This window comes from Tinamus guttatus, unplaced genomic scaffold, assembly GCF_059628265.1.
Source record: "Tinamus guttatus ecotype Peru unplaced genomic scaffold, ASM5962826v1 Tinamus_guttatus_pri_ptg000459l, whole genome shotgun sequence".
Lineage (NCBI taxonomy): Eukaryota > Metazoa > Chordata > Aves > Tinamiformes > Tinamidae > Tinamus > Tinamus guttatus.
Window position 1 is genome coordinate 10,634,861 of NW_028288993.1, and position 17,387 is coordinate 10,652,247.

The 17,387-nt window shown below is 56.2% G+C and overlaps 1 protein-coding gene across 5 annotated transcripts in view; it reads right to left on the bottom strand.

Moving 5' to 3' along the window:
* KDM2B (lysine demethylase 2B) overlaps window positions 1–17,387 on the bottom strand; it is a 98,147-nt gene that overhangs the window by 6,253 nt on the left and 74,507 nt on the right. For all 5 annotated transcript variants that reach the window (XM_088532558.1, XM_088532556.1, XM_088532559.1 and 2 more), the window contains 4 exons: window positions 9,355–9,579; window positions 5,868–6,011; window positions 1,949–2,035; window positions 1,172–1,432 (listed from right to left, as the gene is read on the bottom strand). In XM_088532558.1, coding sequence (XP_088388684.1) covers window positions 1,172–1,432; window positions 1,949–2,035; window positions 5,868–6,011; window positions 9,355–9,579 — 717 coding nt within the window. The remainder of the gene's footprint in view (window positions 1–1,171; window positions 1,433–1,948; window positions 2,036–5,867; window positions 6,012–9,354; window positions 9,580–17,387) is intronic.

The window sequence follows — 17,387 nt, forward strand, 5'->3', positions numbered from 1 at the left end:
AAGGCTCGGCTCTCTAAAACGCAGCTCGTGGCTGCACTTCAATGCAGGACCCCTGAACAGAGGCACCAAGCGGGCGCCCCGTGGCTCGGCGGCTCTCCAGTGCCAACGTTTGCACGAGAGAAGAGTTTGGGTAATTTCAAGATGGAAATGGGGGAATAAAACTGCCTGCAGGGACACAAAGACATGACTTGTGGAGAAACTGGCTCACAGCACAGCTATCGTAAGGAAGAGGGGAGTAGAAAGAGATTAAAACACATCCATTAAAAAGGCAAAGTACCTTTTTCCTGAATAATTTCTCTTCTTTCCCAAGTTTTAGCTGTTGGAAGAAAGGAAAGTAAAAACCCCAACACAGGACCTTTGCTGTACTGCCTGCTGAGGAAAGCAGCACGGAATCTCCATGGGGTGAGCGGGTTCATGGCACAATCCAGGTGATCCGTAAATGCCTGACCCAGGAAGCACGGCCAGGATCCAGAGATGCGGGAATGGGAATGGGGACGTTCGCTCTCCCGCTGCACAGCAGCAGCTCTGGGCCCAGCACCCAAGCCTGGCTGGGGAGCTGCCCTAGGCACTCGCCTAGACCCAATTTTAAAGCCACTTAAAGAGAGAAAAATGACCCCTAGCTCTTCATTTCTACTTCTGCAAAGCGGCGTTCCTGCATTTTCCAAGCAGCAATTCTGCAACGCGCGGACGAGGCCGCAGGTCCCCGCTGCACGAGCCCTCCCTGCGCCGCCGCAGCGGCTCCTCCCTGCAGCCTCCACAGGGGCCCTGCCCTGCTCCTCTCACCCGTCCTGGCGCCCTACAGCAAAACCCAAAGCTGCCCCGCGCCTCCGTGTGGCTAAAGACAAGAAGGTTTCCATTCAAAACTGATTTTCACCTGTGCCTGCTCCGAGTAGCTCACAGGAATGCCTATTTGCAGCGGGTTCTCCAGCATTCTGGATAAAACAACAGCCGTAATCTAGCGTTTGCAGCCTCCGAGGAGACACCCAAGCTTTGCTGCTCGAACTACCATCCTGTGAGAGCAGTGGTTTTCCGAACACAAAGAACAACATCGCGGTTTCTCTTGAAACGGCCCAGAATTCCGAAATGAGTCAAGAGCCAGAAAGTGGGAGACCGGAGCCCCAACCAACCCCCAGGCACCGCGTCCACAGACAGAAAGAGCATTTTGCCATACCCGTTTTCTCATAGCAGGTTCCTGGGGTTTCTCAAATTTCCTTTTCCTCCGCAGATGCACCTCGTCCGACTTTCTCCGCAGGATGGAGTCAACTTGAGCCTTTTTGGAATGTTCCTCAGATTTCCGCCTGGGGGTCTCTTCGCAGTCGCCTTTCCGCTTCGCGGCGTCTGTGACTTCCTTGTTGTCCCTGTTCATTTTCTGCTCCTTCAGCAATGAGCCTGGGAGATTTGATGCGTATTTGAATCCAGGTCCGCGCTTTTGCTTGTACGCCAAAGAGACACAAAACACAAACAAACTTTATATCTTAGGCCTTTCTGGGTGATCCAGACATTTGCTGCCTCCAACACTAGTGGGGTGATCACTTGGTTACCCACAAGTGAGGGCAGTCACTTTTTTAACCCCTATGAAGTTACTTTTTGCAACCTGAAAGATTCTTTCAAATGAGACAGGCTGAACGTGGTGGGTCACCAATGGCAAGGGACACTTTAGCTCTCATGCAGTAAATTTTTACAAAACCCGGGAGAGCTGTTCTCTCCTTAGGAGTGTGCACACAGCAGTGCACAGAACTGAGCGTTCTCGGGTTTGGGTGAAGCCTGGTACGTGCAGCAGGACTAGGTGGGCAGTATTAGGGACAGGAGAGCCCCCACCTTGTTCCCTTTGGCTCAACTCTATGAGTGTGAACCCCAAAGCTGGCACAGGCAAAACTGTCTACAATCCAGAGGGAGCGTTTCAGCTTTTGTATCTCCTTCCAGCCCCACTTATTCCCATTAAACTCACTTTTCCAGTTTTCCCGGCATGGTTGCACTTCGGACACTCCCAGCAGTTCGGCAGCTCGTCGTTCACCACCCCGTCCGATTCCTTCACCTGTGGAGAGAGGCACAGCTTGAAGCAGGGAAAGCAGCTCCCGTCCTCGCTCCCCATCACCCGCGCGGCGCCAGCCCAGGCCGGGTTGGAGCCCGGGCTCTTCGCGGCGCTCGAGGCCCGAGGGGTCTGACACGAGGCCCGTTGCGCTCCCACAGCCAAGCCCATCAGAATCATCCCCGCTCCCAAGGTCCCCCCACGTTCCAGCTCTTCCCCCTCGCCACCAAGAGCCCGAGCTTTTCAAGGGAAGGTTTCCCCTCATGCGCTCGTCCCATCTACACTTTTATTCTTAAGTCTGCACTTATACTCGGAGGTATTTTCAGAAGCAGAGAGCACCACAATCAAATGTTCCCTAAAAACGTTTCCTTTGTGTTTCCAAGCTGACCCCTAGGCCGGTGGCTGCCAGGGCAGCTGGAGAACAGGCCAGCTTTCCTGGCTGCCACAAAGGCAGCTTTAAGGATTCTCATGGCCACGATTCCCCAGCTCCTGCACCGCGGAGAAACGGCGGCTCTGGCCATTCCACTGCCACCGAGGGATCAGGGCAGTCGCTTTTGAAGAGCAAAAGCCCATTCAGGGTTGTCACACTGCAATTAAAAACAGTCCTGCTCAGGCAGCAGCAGAGCTGGGGGCTTTTTGAGCTTCCACACAGGAATCTGTGTTACTTTCCGTAGAAGACATGGATGCTTTTGCAATGAAATTTCTGTGAATGACAGTGGAAAGCTGAGCTACGCTCAGAAGCACCCTCCACGCAAACACGCATGCTCACAGATGGCCCATCTGCATCTTAAAGGCTTGGTTATATTTTTAGAAAAAGGCCTTGGAGGAATTAAAAAAAAAAAAAAAGGAAGGAAGATTTAAAGATTTATTACTATTGCAGAAAAGAAAAGCAGGCGACTGTCAAGACAAACAGCTGGGTGCCGGCGGCACAGCCGGGGAGGCTGCAGCTGGGCGGCCCGGCCAAAGGGCTGTGGGTTTGGAGCGATCCCGAGGCGATGCCGGCGGGATGCAGGGACACAGAGGAGCAGCGGTGCAGGGACGCGCAGGGCCACCGCGCAGGGCCACGCAGGGACACGCGGGGCGCTCGTCCCACTGCCGCCGTCCCCGCGCCCGGCGCTTTCTGCAGCGAGCGTGGACGCATCCGGCTCACGCAGCCGGAGTTAATGAGCGAGTGGATGAAGTGGGCAGGATTTGCATGCTGGCTTTATCGCAGCTGGGCGCCTTTGAACCTGCTTTCCCAGGGAAAAGCAGGATACTCCAGGAGGAGCTGTGTACATCCCTGCCTCCGGGGAGCAATTCCTGGCCTTGGCCCAAGTTGGGAACAAGTTATTTCCCGCATGGAGTACAGGAGGTCTGCTCGGGAAGGTGAGAGGCGTTACGGCCCCGGCTCTCCTGTGGCTTCGGGAGCAGCGCAGAGCTGCCAGCGGCCTCAGCGGACACACACGGACCTGCCCCGAGCCCGCCGCGGCAGCCACGAACCACAGTAACAGTTTCATCATTATTGCTATATCGACTTAAAAGAGGAAAAGGGACAGGCTCCTCCTGGGGAAAACACCTTCAAATGCTGCGCTCGGTCATTAGGAGGAGTTTGCCATGCAGCAAGAGAAGGAATCATCACTCTGGGTTCAGCTCAAGCACTGGAGCAGCACAGGGCTGCTCCTCGCCAGCCCCAGGGCTCCCTCTGGAAACACCGTGGGCATCGCTGCGGCTGCAGGAACATCCCCGTTTCCCAAGAAACCCTTCGACCCAACCAGCGCTCGTGTTGGGCCTGTATTGTCAGGAAAAGCAGCAGGTTGGGATCCGCTCCGAGGCATCTCAATCCGTGGAACTGCCTGGCTGTCCGTGCTCCACTACCGGGGTCCCCTTGGCAAGGGGCACCCAGTGAAGCGACCGCAGCCGGGCCCAGATGCACCCAAGTTCCCTTAAACTGCAGCTGCAGGAACCCGACATTCAGCTGCAGCTACAGAGCTGGTCCGTGCGTTCCCACTAACGGGAGCGCTGGGGAACAGGTACCTCCATGGATGCTCTAAGGGATCCTGCTCGAGGCTGGTTCCCTGCAGCAAAAAACCCACCACAAACACACACGGCCAAACTGGGAACTGGGATCTGGATGAGCTCCAAAGCAGGAGGCACTCCAGGCACGTGCTGAACTGCTCCATGAGCTCGGGAGGCACCTCGGAGGTGCTGACCAAGCAAAGGAATCCTTGCTCTCCATGTGAGAATAAGAAACCGAGAAAGCACGTTCATTCCTTCACCCATCCAGCTTCTTCTGTCTCCCCCGAAAGCGCCTCTGCCAGACGAGTTTTACTGGAGATGACACCCACAGTTCATGTGTATTCCTGCCTATCTCCCGGGCAGGACAGGAAGGGACTTCTCTTGGGTGGAGAGCAGAGACAGCTGCCCGGGTGCTGTGTCTGCACCCAAGGGTGTTTCCCATAAACACCATTTATGGGGCTCCATCCTCTGAGCTTCAGGCCACGTCAGGGACTCCAACACCGACACACTGACTGAGTCTTTCACTGTACAGAAAATCGTGGATGCCACATGGAATAATGAGCAAAGGAAAAATTCCAGGGAGAGGCTCCATCTTCCTTTTGTTCTTCTCCTGTGCAGCCTCCTCTTGCCTTCCAAGAGGATTTCCAAATCCTACTGGCAATGGTGCCCTTTTGTCCCAGTAAATACTATCCCACTGCTCCAGCTTGCCAGAAGCACCGGGAAATTACAACACAAGACACTGTAAATCTCCCACTGTTCAAATTTGGGAGACACCTGAAGCAACATCGCTCCTAGTTACCCAAACAGCACTCAAACCACCCCCTCTGTATAAAGGAACAAACAGCACTCGCTTGATTTCGCAGGCCTGACCCACATCCTGTGCAACCAGCCCCATACGCGGCACGGGGAGGGGAAACCGTACTGGAACCGTCACCAGATGACAACCCCGTCCTCCGGACCTGGCCGTGACACGTCACCGACACTGCAAAAGAGATGGGCAGCGCGGGGCACTTGGGGGAATGACCGGAATGGGAAGAGAGAGGCCGCAAGGAGCTCTGAAAGGAGCAGCTCCTGCTCTGTCCTACCTAACCCTGGTGTGGCATGGGGACAGGCCACCGCAGCAGGAGATGTGGGCTCCCCATTCCCCTCTGGAGCAGGGCGATGGCCCCAGAGGGGCACAGAGCATGGCCAGGCTGCCTTTGCTCTGGGAAATCACCTTAACCATAAGCAAATCAGCAGCAGGAAATGGCTGAGCGGCTGGAACGCAGCGCGCTCTGCGGAAGAGGAGCTGCCGGGTGCTCGCACACAGTTCATACCCACACCAACACTTCTGCCACCAGCGCCGAAACCGGCTGCTCGCAGGGGCTCTCCAGGGCCGCCGCGGTGCTGGCAGCACCTTTAGGGCCCGCTGCCACGGCTGGCGCAGCCGCTCGCTCCCGCTCCGTGTGCCACGGGAAGGGGCTGCTGCTCTGGGGCTTGCGGCCCTGACCCCTCCAATGCCACGGGCAGATTTTTTCTGTCTTCTGCAAAGAAGCTGGTGTTGAAACTTTAGCTGAGCTTTCTGGCCCACCTGAGGCTCCTTGCTTCCTTAAACAAGAGGCAGACATAAAAACCTGCCAATCTGAGGCTGTTCGAAGCCTCAAATGCTCCGGGTGACGGGCGCCTGTGGTGGCCCGGGCTTGGGGAGCCACTGCCATCACCCGCTTCTCACTGCAGCTCCTTGCTCCCTAAATTCCCAAAGATGAAACCGTGGAAACCTCCTCCTACCTCGGCACCGCTCTGACACTGAAGTGATACCCGATCCGACATTTCCTTCCAATAAGTATCACATCCTTGTACTCACCTTAAGGCATCCTGGGTGTATTATTTCATTACAAATGGAGCATTCCATTAGCATGAGATTAAACTTGCTCTCCTCCTCTTCCACAGTGTCCTCTTTCCCAGCTTCTCCACACACCAGACACACAGCAGTATGAGGCAACACCGGCTGTTTACACACATCAGAAAGAAACCTTGATCAGGGCACAGAAAGCATATGGAAACAGAAGATCACAGCATTCATTTACGACATTCTCATCCCAAAGTTTTGAGAGAAAAGATAGAGAGGGCTCAGTTATGCAAGCAGCCAAAAGCTTCTTTTCAGCTGGTCAATGAAGGCAAGAAAAACTGGGCAGTGTTTGGGGCTGGGTACCCACACAAGCATCACAGGACATGTATCAGGGAATGCAGGCGCCCTTCCGACAGCACCACAGATCAACGGGGAATTCCAGGGATGGAAAGGAATCATGTTTTGTGGGTCCCTTGGATCAGTGAGCTCAGGCACATGTTGGTATGTGAGTCACTTTACTGTTCTACAGTGGGTGGAATAAAAGCAACCTAGAACATGGCAGGCAGAGCCATGAAGCTTCCCAGTCTGACCAAGAGTTTGGCAGCTCCCCGTTTCCCAAGCCGGGCAGCAGAGGTTGCGGAGCCGCTCCAGGCCACACTGCAAGTCCACGCAGACCAGGAGGCTGTTTCTGCCCAACAGGCTCTTGGAGCATCGGTTTGAAGGCTCTGCTCCCAACCGTGATGCTGTGAAACACTGCAGACACTTGAGAAGAGAAATCCTCTCCTAGAAGGGCAGCAGTGGGAAGTGCGGCAACTTTTTCCATTTATCATTGATGCAGAGGGACAATTGTAGCATCTCTCATTTCTGTGCCCTGTGTCAAAGCACTGACTGCCAGACTAATCCAGAAAAGCTCACATCTTGTGCAAACAAGGACCAAATTCTGGCTTGCTGCAATAGGGTGTAAGCCTCATTACAAGAAAGAGCTAAGATCCTCCCAAGAACCTGGCTGTAATGGGAAATAAAATCAGTTACGTTGTAACTCCTCAACTACTGAGCAGTGGGGGCTGCAGATACGGCCTTGTGTGGCAAGGACCTCTCCTAAGTGCAGAGTGATCAGAACTACGCAGCAAAAGTGGAGCCTTTATACACAGGAAAAAAAGTGGCTATGTTAGAGAGAGTACAGAGCTCACCTGCAGCTGGTACCTTAGCTCTGGTGACACTTTGCTGCTTTCATGAGCCAGTGCTTACCCAGCTTCATTTTAAAAGCATTTTGCAAATGTTGTTTAATTCCTACCCTTCTTCCAGGCTCACAACTGGAATCCCCAGACACACACTGCATTGGGGGAAACCAGAGAAAAGCTAAGCAGTCCAAAGCCATAAAAGTTCTGCCCACTCTGTCCAATCAGCCCCATCCAATAACTTGTATCCACACATAGGGACTGCAGCGAGCACGGTTCCAGCGTCGTGCAGCAGCTTCCCGCTCTCCGAGGCGCCCTACGGGCTCTCCGAGGGCTTCCCAGTGTAATGAAAGTCTGGGCCTAGTTAATATCATCAGTGACAATAACTAGAGGAAACGACAGTCCCAGAACTGCGGGATCATTACTGCCACAGAGCCTTGCTTGGAGGTTTTTCTTCCTTTTTGGTATTTGCTGGGAGCTGTTGGACACGTTGCACAACGTGTCCCTACTGCAACTGCTGGCAAACACAATAGCAGGAGCAAAGACAAAAGCATCGCTTAAAGATATCTAAAGTCCTGTTACAAGCTGCCACAGATCAACTCAATTTTCTAGGCTACTCTCAGGAGTTTATAGTATTCCCATCGCTATTTACACCAACGGGAAGCTCCAAAGAGTAGAGATACATCTAGACCTCATGTAAAGACTGGGTGAGGAGCCAAATCAGGCCACCTTCCAGGCCCTGTGTCCTAAGCGGGGCTCTCGGGAATGGAACTGCACATACAGACTGAAAAAAATACTATTTCATAAGCTGGGAGGGCATGGGAAGACGACCACACTCAGCCAGAACAGAACCCAGTTCATCTCCCGCAAAAGGCTTGGACTGTGTGTCAAGAATAAAACTGCTTAGTACGAAAGTCTCCTTCATTGGGCAGGACAATAAAGCACACTTCAGCCCTAATTTGATCTCCCTGCAAAAAAAAAGGCAGCAGGATTTCACAATTTCTTCTCCCTGGAGAATAATGAATTCTTCATCCATGCTGTTCAATTCATGCCACACTCCAGGAAATCAAGTGTTCAAAAAAAAAGGCACTTGAGCTGCCAAAGCACTCGGCAGAAAGGTAGATATTCTACGTACTGAGAGATCCCAGAGAGCCCAATCGGACCCTCTGTGCCAGAACAGCACACGACTTGGAACAGGACAAGGTGGGAGCTACTGGGAACAACTCCTGGAAACACTAAGTGCTTAGGAGTTTTTAAAGCCTGACCATGGCACCTAATGCCTCCACTTCAGTTTCCTCCATAGCATTAAAGAAAAAAGCCTAGGTGAAAGGAGCGGTAAATGAGATTAAATCAAGAGTCAGGTGAAAATCAGTACAGAGAGGGTAATATAGCAGTTATGATTAGACAACACTCCTTCCCTCTAAAAACAAACAACCCTCTTCAGAAGCTGATGCTGTTTAACACCCGCAAATACGAGGCCGTCCAGTCTATTGGTGCAGGGCTTAGACTTGCCAGGGTGGCTGATCACAGCGGAGATGAGGAGGGAAGTGCAGCTCATTCTTATGCTGGGGAGGGTGCTCTGAAACCTGAGGAGTAGCTCAGCGGCACAGTCAGTACGAAAGCAACAGCTTCAAAAGGTGCTTGGACAAGTTAATGGGAGAATAATCTTTCAATATTTGTCAAGTCGAAAGCTATCGCTCAGGGCTCAAGAAGCCTCTAAGCAACATATCACTGCAGCCCAGGAAACTGGCTGCAATTCCTCCCTGCCCTGCTCTGATGCTGCCATTTCCAGCCCCTGCAGAGCCTGGGCCTGGGCTAGGAGCTCTTTGGCTCTTTGGGACGAGGCCCAGGGAACAGGCAACAAGTTCAAATCCAGACCTCGCTGAACCTGGGCTCACCAATGCCAAACTCCTGGGGGATGCCAGTCTAGGATTTCCCCGTGTCTTAAGCAGGTTAAGTGGTTATGGTGGTAAAGATGGTTGCAAGGTGGTTGTTCAGAAAAATCAGAAGGGTTTGAATGAAACAGGTCTCATCCACCTTTGAATCAGAACTTCCCTCCCTTCTCCCCCAAATCCCAGCATGTTAAAGTGATTACAGTGCTGAATTCTGGTGTAGGGATAATCCCACCTCTGCCTTCTATGCCCCTGAGAATGAAAGCAGTGATATTAAGCTCAAGACCTTCGGGGGGTAGGGATGGAAAGCAAGGGGAAGAAAAGGGCAGGGATTACATAGTTTTGCCATTTTACAGAGTACTCCAAGGAGAGCTCTCGGGCCCAGGCCTTGTGACCAGCAGACACGGACACCGCAGCAAGAGGGGCACTTACCGCAATGCACTGCCTCATGATGCAGGACTGCTTCATCCTGCCGGGGCCCCCGAACTTCTTCATGTCCTTGCAGAAGTGGCACTCGCCGCACTCTGTCCGCAGACACGCCTCGCACTTGCGGCATCGCGTCCTCCTCCGCCGGGCGCCCGCGGTCGTCCGGTTAGCGGCGAGCTTCACGGCGGACGCGGCGCCCAGCTTCCCTTTGGGCCGGCCCACCGCCCTGTTCTGGAAGAGGCGGACACCGGAGGTCAGCACGAGGGAAGGCTGCAGAACCCCCTGGGCAGGCAGTGCCCACGTCTAGGGTGCAACACCCACACATGGGCCATACTCAGCGTACACATAGGATCACTCTTCAGCCTCCACAACTTCCATCGGTTTTTGGGGGGAAAGATGCATTGGCAAAAGACAAATAAACCTGGAGTTACCGCAAACCAGAAGGCAGCCAGAGCCTCTTGCACCAGCTCTCAGGACTCTGTCCCCAGGGATGCGCTTGGCTGAGATCAGAGGCACCAGGGCCCTTGGGCACTTTGGGCTAGGAGGCTGCTGGGCCCATGCTCAGGTCAAGCCGGAAGGTTTATTTTCCTCCTTTGGAAATGGAGGAAACCAAGGAGGCAGCAAAAGCAATTCTGAGGTTAGGTACCACAGGGAACCATTCAGCAACAGTGATTCAAGCCGCTGCAATCTCCCTAAAAGAGAGGAGCGTATGGACTGCTGCCAAGTGATAAAGTAGGAAATAAAACACAGATACTACTAAACTCTTCCAAAAGGGCTCCTCATATCTAGCACTAGCAAGTGCTTAAAAATAGCATGCTAACCAGTGCCATCCAAAGGCTAAGAAGGGCATCCTAGGTCTTGATTTCAATGACCTTTAAGGCAGAAGCTAAGGGTGCAGGAAAAGATTTTGAATGATTAGGTTAACTACAACATATTCACTCTGGAGCTCTATATTTCACGTCCCAATGAGAAACTCCGAGTTAAACACCAGGACACATAGCTCAAGCCAAAAGAGTGTCACCGCACGGGGTGATTACACAGGAGCTGCCGTGGCCAACGCTTACCACTGACAGCTTTCTCCATAAAGATGATCAAAAATAGGACCACAAAGCCCAGCTGTTTTAGTGTTCATCCAGCTTTGCCACTCTCTGCTCTTCTCAGCATCTCCGAGAGGGAGCAGCCGGTTTCACTTTCTGTTCCCCACGCTGTCCGGGCAGGGGCAGGTTGGCTGCAAAGGCTTCCCCAAGCGTCCTGCGCCGCACGCGCGGGCACGGCCGCGCTGGGGATGTTCGTCTTCCCCCCGGGTGCCCCCGCAAACCTCCCCATGACTCCGTTAACCTGTGCAGGAGGGACGGGCTATAGCCCGGGTCTGCATCCCAGGAGAGCAGAGCAGCTGCCCCTCTGATTCCTCCTCTCCACACAGACTCACTGCCGCGGATGAGGCCGGAAAAAGCTCCGCTTGGCACACGAGGCCACGCGGATTTCAGGAAGTTTTTCATTACGCTCCTTCTCAATGGTCTTTGCATACAAGCTGAATCCTCCTGCACTAGCTGAATGGAGAGATGTGCAGCTCCCCAGCAGAAACGGCCCCAGATGCGCAGACTGGAGGTCAAACATCCTCGAAAATAAACACGCAGACCAACTTTCAGACTCCTAAGGACAAAGACAGCTCTGGTAGGGCTGGCTCACAAGCACCTGGGTAAGGGCTCGTCTTCTTCCTCAACATGAAGCACCTCAACCTTTTCTTAGCTAGGTCTCCCTGCGCTCGCAGTGCAAAACGCGAACCAGAGGCCAGGCCTGGCTGGGAGGAAGCTCAACTGAAGTAGGTGCCACCATCTGCCCAGCTCCCCTCCGTCAGCACGAGGCTGGGGCACGGGCTAATACCTGCTTTGCAGGCAGGCAAACATCAGTTCCACCACCACCCCGGTGGTGTCACTTGTCTAGACCAAATCTCCTTCAACTAGGTATCAAACCAGCTACTTTTCCTCTTGGGAAGCCTCTTCCAACTGTCATAGCAACGTGAGCCAAGTCCTGATTCCCAAGGGCCGTTTCTTACACAGCAAGATGCTGCAAAGGATCAAGGAGAAAAGAGACTCCACCTGGTTATGGGATTTAGGAATCCCAACCAAATAAAAGCAGGAAAGGAAAGGCAGCAGAGTGAGTGGGAAGACAGAATGCGCCACCCTTCCCCAACTCCCCTGCAGCCCCTCAACACAGGCACGAGGACACAGAGACGCAGAGCTGTGAACACACCCTATGGACAGGTTTCTTACCCACCTCGTCCTCTTCATCTCCCGTTCGGAAATTCCACCCACCAGCCGTGGTCGTCCCAACCTCCCCGCTGGCTGGAACAGCCGCGATGCAGCGCGCGGTCCCTGCCCGCGTCCTGTCAGGCCACGGAGGCCTTGCAGCAATTCCCACCGGGATCTAGTTTCGAGAGGCTCAACTCGGTCGCTTAAAAACCTCAACAGAAGGAAATCTGGCCTGCGGGCTGCTATCCCAAGAAGGGGCTGGGATTCCAGGGGGGAGAAGGAGCCTCCAACACGACTTGGGGTTTATTTAGCACGTGGCAGAGTGCCAGATGAATTCCAGGCCGATGGCAGCGAACAGACACTGCCGGATTTGCAGCTTTGCGGCACGGCAGCCCGGGCAGCGAGGCCGGGGAGATGCTCCCTTCCACGGCCCTCGTTCCGGCCGGCACTGAGCTTGGCAGCCACCCGGAGAGCCCTGCAGAGCGAGGGCTGGCCATGGGGACAGCAGGAACCGGGAACCACGCTGGTTCAGGGCCAGGGGGCTTCTCCCATCTACTAAATCCCCTCATCTCCTCTCCTGACAGGTCCACAGGCCGAGACCCTGGAACACGCAAAGCACAGAACAACCCTTCCCTGCTGCCACTGCCGTCCCCAACACGCGCAGATGTTCTTCTGGTCCTTACCCAACCCGCAAGGAGCCAAGGCCCTGAGGACCTCCAGGAGAGCTCCTGGTGGACAACACTTAGGGAGGACCGGGTGGGAAGGTCATTGGTGACGGAAAACTCTTAACAAGGCCGTGCAGACTGGGAACAAACCCAGCTATGGCACCTCCAGCTCTGCGAGAGCCCCAGCAAAGGCTACCTGGAGCAGGGGCTATGCACAGCCGCTGGGAGGCTGTCACTGTGCTCACGGGTCCTCCAACACATGCTCACCAGGTGTCACCTCCTTGCAGGGCAGTTCTAAAAAGCTACCCAGCTCCGTAGCAAAGCAGTTCTGCCCATCTATCCTGGACCATCCAAGCCCTGGGTGCCCCGAGTCCATCTCTTTGGCAACAGGATCTCAACCTGGATGTTTCCAGCAAAAATTTTCCAACATCCACAGTTGGAAGAATAACTAAAATCCCTCAGATTAACAGAAGCAGAAGATGACCAGATTTTGGAGCCGAACGTTTCCAGAGCCATCGGCTGCTGAGGACATGGTGAGTAGGGGCCGATGCTGTAGCCAGCAGCCTGGATCTGCTGGAGTGTCCCCAGGCACCAGGACGTGCAAACCCCTCTGCTCCGCAGAGGGGCATCGGCTGATGGCACCAGCCAGGCTAGGAGCGGGGTTGTGGCCTGCCCTAACGCCCAGCCGGGGACCCCTGCAGCCCGGGAGCAGCTCTCCTGCAGGTGGCCTGGGCACAGATTGCGCTGCCCCCGGGAGCCAGGCCCACGCGCCGTGCCCGCCGAGACCCGCAGCGCCTCGCTGCCCGACCCAGCGCCGTCTGACCGGCTTCCGTATCTGCTGCACGAGGCTCTCCATGAAAATACATTACGTATTTAGCGTTCCTATTTACAAGATGCTGCATAAATGTATCCCTTCTATTTGCAAGACAAGGGTGTTCTGCTCTTGCAGCAGACGAACAGGTTGCAGTTTATTTGCAGGAGCTGGGCCAGGTCCGCACAACAGTACCAGCCCCGAGAGGAGCCAGGGTCCCTTCACAAGAAACTTCGAGGAGGAACCGGACCCTCTTGCTCCCAACTCACCAACCCAACTGGGGCCGGGCTGGTACATGCACCCTGTCTGGTACCAGACGACCCCAACAAAGTCACCGGCTCCTCACCAGTATGGCCACCAAGGCACCCGTTCCTCACTGGTACACCCGTACTCCCTCAGTACCACTAGGTCTCTACTCTGAGTGGACCTTGGCAGAGAGAGGAGAGGATACAGGAGCTCAGGGATGAGGAGGAGGCAAGTTCACGACGTCAAAACACAGGGTGCTGCTGTCAGCAGCATCCCCAAAAGCGCCACCAGCTCCAGAGGACAATGAGCTGCTGGGGGTTTCACGGGTGCTCGACCAAAGCCAACCTGCCCCCAAACTCACACGCGCTCAAACTCCACCAGATTCCCGCTCCCTTCCAAGGGGTTTCACAAGAGGCACGTTGCCCACCAGACCGGGTGTCCCCTCGCATCCCAAAGTCCAGTCCCGTTTCCCACAAGCGGACAGAAGAGCGCGCACCTTGCGGCTCGGCTGGGCTAGCATCACTCCAGCTTCACTACGTGGCTTATGGTGAGATAAAGTGGTCAGTGTTGGGGCAGGCGCCCCGGTTCATTCTCCTCTGGTGGCCAAGAAGTACAAGTCCGGTCTGGAGGGTGCAATGGCAAAAATCTGCTGCTGGAGATAAGCTGCATCCAACATCGGAGCTCTTAAAAAGAACCAATGCCGGGAAATTGCATGGACGTGGGGCATCTTGTGCAAATGCTGCTTTTCTTATGGCTACTCCAGAAAAGAAATCCCCACGGCTCTCACCCAGGAGGATTTTCCTCAGGGTAACCACATGCACAAGTGGCTTTTGCCAGACCAAATGTCACTGCGGGGCATCTCAACCCCAAGTGCTTCCCAGCACAGCCAGCCCCGTGCACGCTCATGCCAGGGAGCCCAATCGCCTTCATCTCTGCACTCAGAGCCAGGCAGAAAAGACAGTCTGAAGCAGAGGGTAGGGGAAGAACAACCGCCATGGCCCCTGTCCGAGCACTGTGGTTGTGACACCTGTGGAGTCCAAACGTCTTGGCCGCTGCGGAGCAGGGACTGCAAGGACCCGCGACAGGGACGGTTTAACATGTCCTGCGTAGAGAAATACAGCAGCTACCAGCGTTAAAAGCAACTCGCCTGAAAATACCATGGGTCCACACAAAGCTTTTCCTCGCTCTGTTTGGAACAAAGAGAACGAAAAACACTTGGGTCACCTTCGCTGCAGCGGCCACAACGCTAAAATTTAGGTTCAGGTCAAAACTTCCAAGGACTCACACTGGGAGGGTGGTCACCTCTTAGCATTTGCTTTAAGCTCCTAAGACACAAATGCCATCGAGCCCAACGGCTTAGCAGAAACGAAGAACCCCGGAGCGCAACCTGCCTTCCAGCGAGCGCCAGCACCTTCGGCAGGGATCCGCCTCAAGGCGCCTCAGCCCAATCTGCTCGTGGGGCTGTCAGAGCACATGGCAACTGCACCCACTGGGAAGCAAACGGAAGAGGCCTCGCATGGAGCGAAGCTCAGAACAGGGAAGGGCGGCCAGGAGTCGGGCAGCGACCCGGCCTGCTGGTTCGCGCAAGCCTCGGAATTAAGCGAAGGTTTTAATAAAGTTACTCATCCAAGAACCGGCTCCGTTTCTCGGAGCACCCCGACGACAGGCCCGTGCATTAACATCTCTGCCGGCGCTTCCGCACCGGATCGCCCGGCTCCGGGAAGCGGCGCCGCCGTCCCGCCCGGCCTCCTTTCCAGCTCAGCTTTCTCGGGGCAATTATGGAGCCAAAGTGGCACAATTAGCGCCAGGGAAAGCAGAGAGGCTCCATACCCGGCCTCCGTACCAACTTGTTGCAAATTACGGGGCTGCTGGAAGGAGCAAATCACCGTGAGTCCTCGACAGAAATATCAACTTTAGGCTTAAATTGCATGCACATGTTTAATGCTATCCCGGGTGCGTTTTTAATTGCTCAGACCATTCTCAGAGAGTAATATGGGCAACCTAGAACATACGTTCTAGATTATTTTTCACAGATTACTCCATAAATTTCAAAAAGTTTATTCTCCTTCCTCCTCCCCTCAAAAACGAATAATAATAATAATAATACTTCAGAAAACAGGCCCTGGGAGTATTAATAAAAGTTCCCTCTGCTTTTTAACCTGCATCTTTTCCTTTATGCTACATCCCTTGTCCCTGGGAAGGCGCTTTCACCTATAAATCAAGAGGGGGCCGAGGGAGTGGGGCTCTGCATTGGGCTCCCTCCCAAAGTCACGGAGCCCTCGCAGCTATCCAAGGAATCCTATTAAATAAATAAATAAAAAATCAAAGAAGAAGAAGAAAGGAGGGGGGGGGAAAGAAAGAAAATGGGGGGGGAAGGGGAAAGGGAGGGGGAATGAAAAGGGAGCAGGGGAAGCATCGGGGCGGGGAGAGGCCGCCGAGACACGAGCCCTCGCTCGGGCTGCGGGGCCTGCGGGCGGCCCCGGCGGGCGCGGCCCGCTCCGACCCGGCCCTGCCGCCGCCGCCGCCGCTCCGGGCCGGGCCCGCGCGGGCGCCGCCGCCGCCGCCGCCCACCCGGCCGGGGCCGCCGCCGAGCGCACATTGTTCCCCGGCGCGGCCCGGCCCGGCCCGGCCTCCTCCTCCCCGCCCTCCTTTTCCCTTCCCTTCCCTTCCCTTCCCCTTCCCTTCCTGCTGCAAACTTCGCCGCCCGCCCCTCGCGGACCTGCTCCGGCCCCGGCTCGGGCCCCGGCCCCGGGCCCGGCTCGGCCTCCGCCTCCGACTCGTAGTCCTCCTCGTCGGCGCTCGCAGACATGGCCATGGCTCATGGTGGGCCCAGGCGGAGCCGCGCTGACATGGCTGGAGCGGCGCTGCTGGCGGCGCCCCGCTCCGCGCACACACACACACACATGCGGGAGGAGGAGGAGGAGGAGCGGGAGGAAGGGGGCCGGGCGCGCCCCCGCCGGGCGGCCAGGAAGGGGCGGCCCCGCCGGCAGCGCCAATCGCCGCCCCGCTGCGCGCGGCCGCCGCGGGCACCGCGCGCCCGGCCTGGCCTGGCCCGGCCCGGCTCGGCCCGGCTCGGCTCGGCTCAGCCCGGCCCGCAGCGGCAGCGGGGGGTGGGGGGCGCGCGCGCCTCGTTAGTGCCCGCTGTTAATGAGCGGGGGGCGGGGGCGGAGCGGGGGGGCGGGCTGGCCGCGGGGCGCGCGGCGCCGCGCGGGCTGGGGGCGGCGGCAGACAAAGGAGGCGCGCGCACAGCGACAGGCGCAGGCGGCACCCGCTACAGGCGGACGGTACAGGCGGACGCACAGGCGGCCGCGCGGCTACGGGCGGGCACAGAGCCCCCGCGCCTGGCCCCCTCCCCGGGCCAAGGCCGCGTCCCGCTGCCCCGGTGACCCTCCTGCAGAGGGGACAGGGGAGCCCCGGGGTCAGCGCCCGCCACCCTTGGGTGTCTGTACGGCCGCGCTGTCCCCGACGCCCCGTGTTGCAGGGGGGGATCTGCTCGCGGGCCGATGGCACCAGGGCACGATGCTGCCTGCGCCCTGGAGAGGCGGCTGCAGACAGCAAGGCCTAGATGCGAGTGCAGAGCTTTCCTGTCCCCGTGCCGCTCCGGGGCCTGCGTCCAGGGGAAATCCCGATCCCACTGGAGGCCCTGGGGGTTTCGCCTCTGGCTCCTACACCTACAAGGCCGCGTTGAACAGGAGATTAAATATTTGCATGCGCTGAGCTCCCGAGCAGCCCCGGAGCAGCTGAGCTCGTGGCCTTCGCAGGGGGGTTGGGGATGAGCAAGGTCCCCGCTGGGCTCCTGGGCCTGCAGCGCACACGGACACAGGGACCCACAGCCAGGAACGCCACAGGCCAGGATAGAGCCCGGCGCCCCCGGTAGCCTCCACAGCCCAGGGCTGCCACACACATTTAAGTACCCAAACAGCTGGAATTCACACGCCAAACACCCGTTTACAGCCCCCGCGGGCAAGGCCCAGTGAACTCTGTGGTCTTGTTCCCTCCTTAGTGGGATACCTGGAACCCCTATTTCTTTGCTCATGCTTCAATGCCTTCTCCGTGCAGAAATAA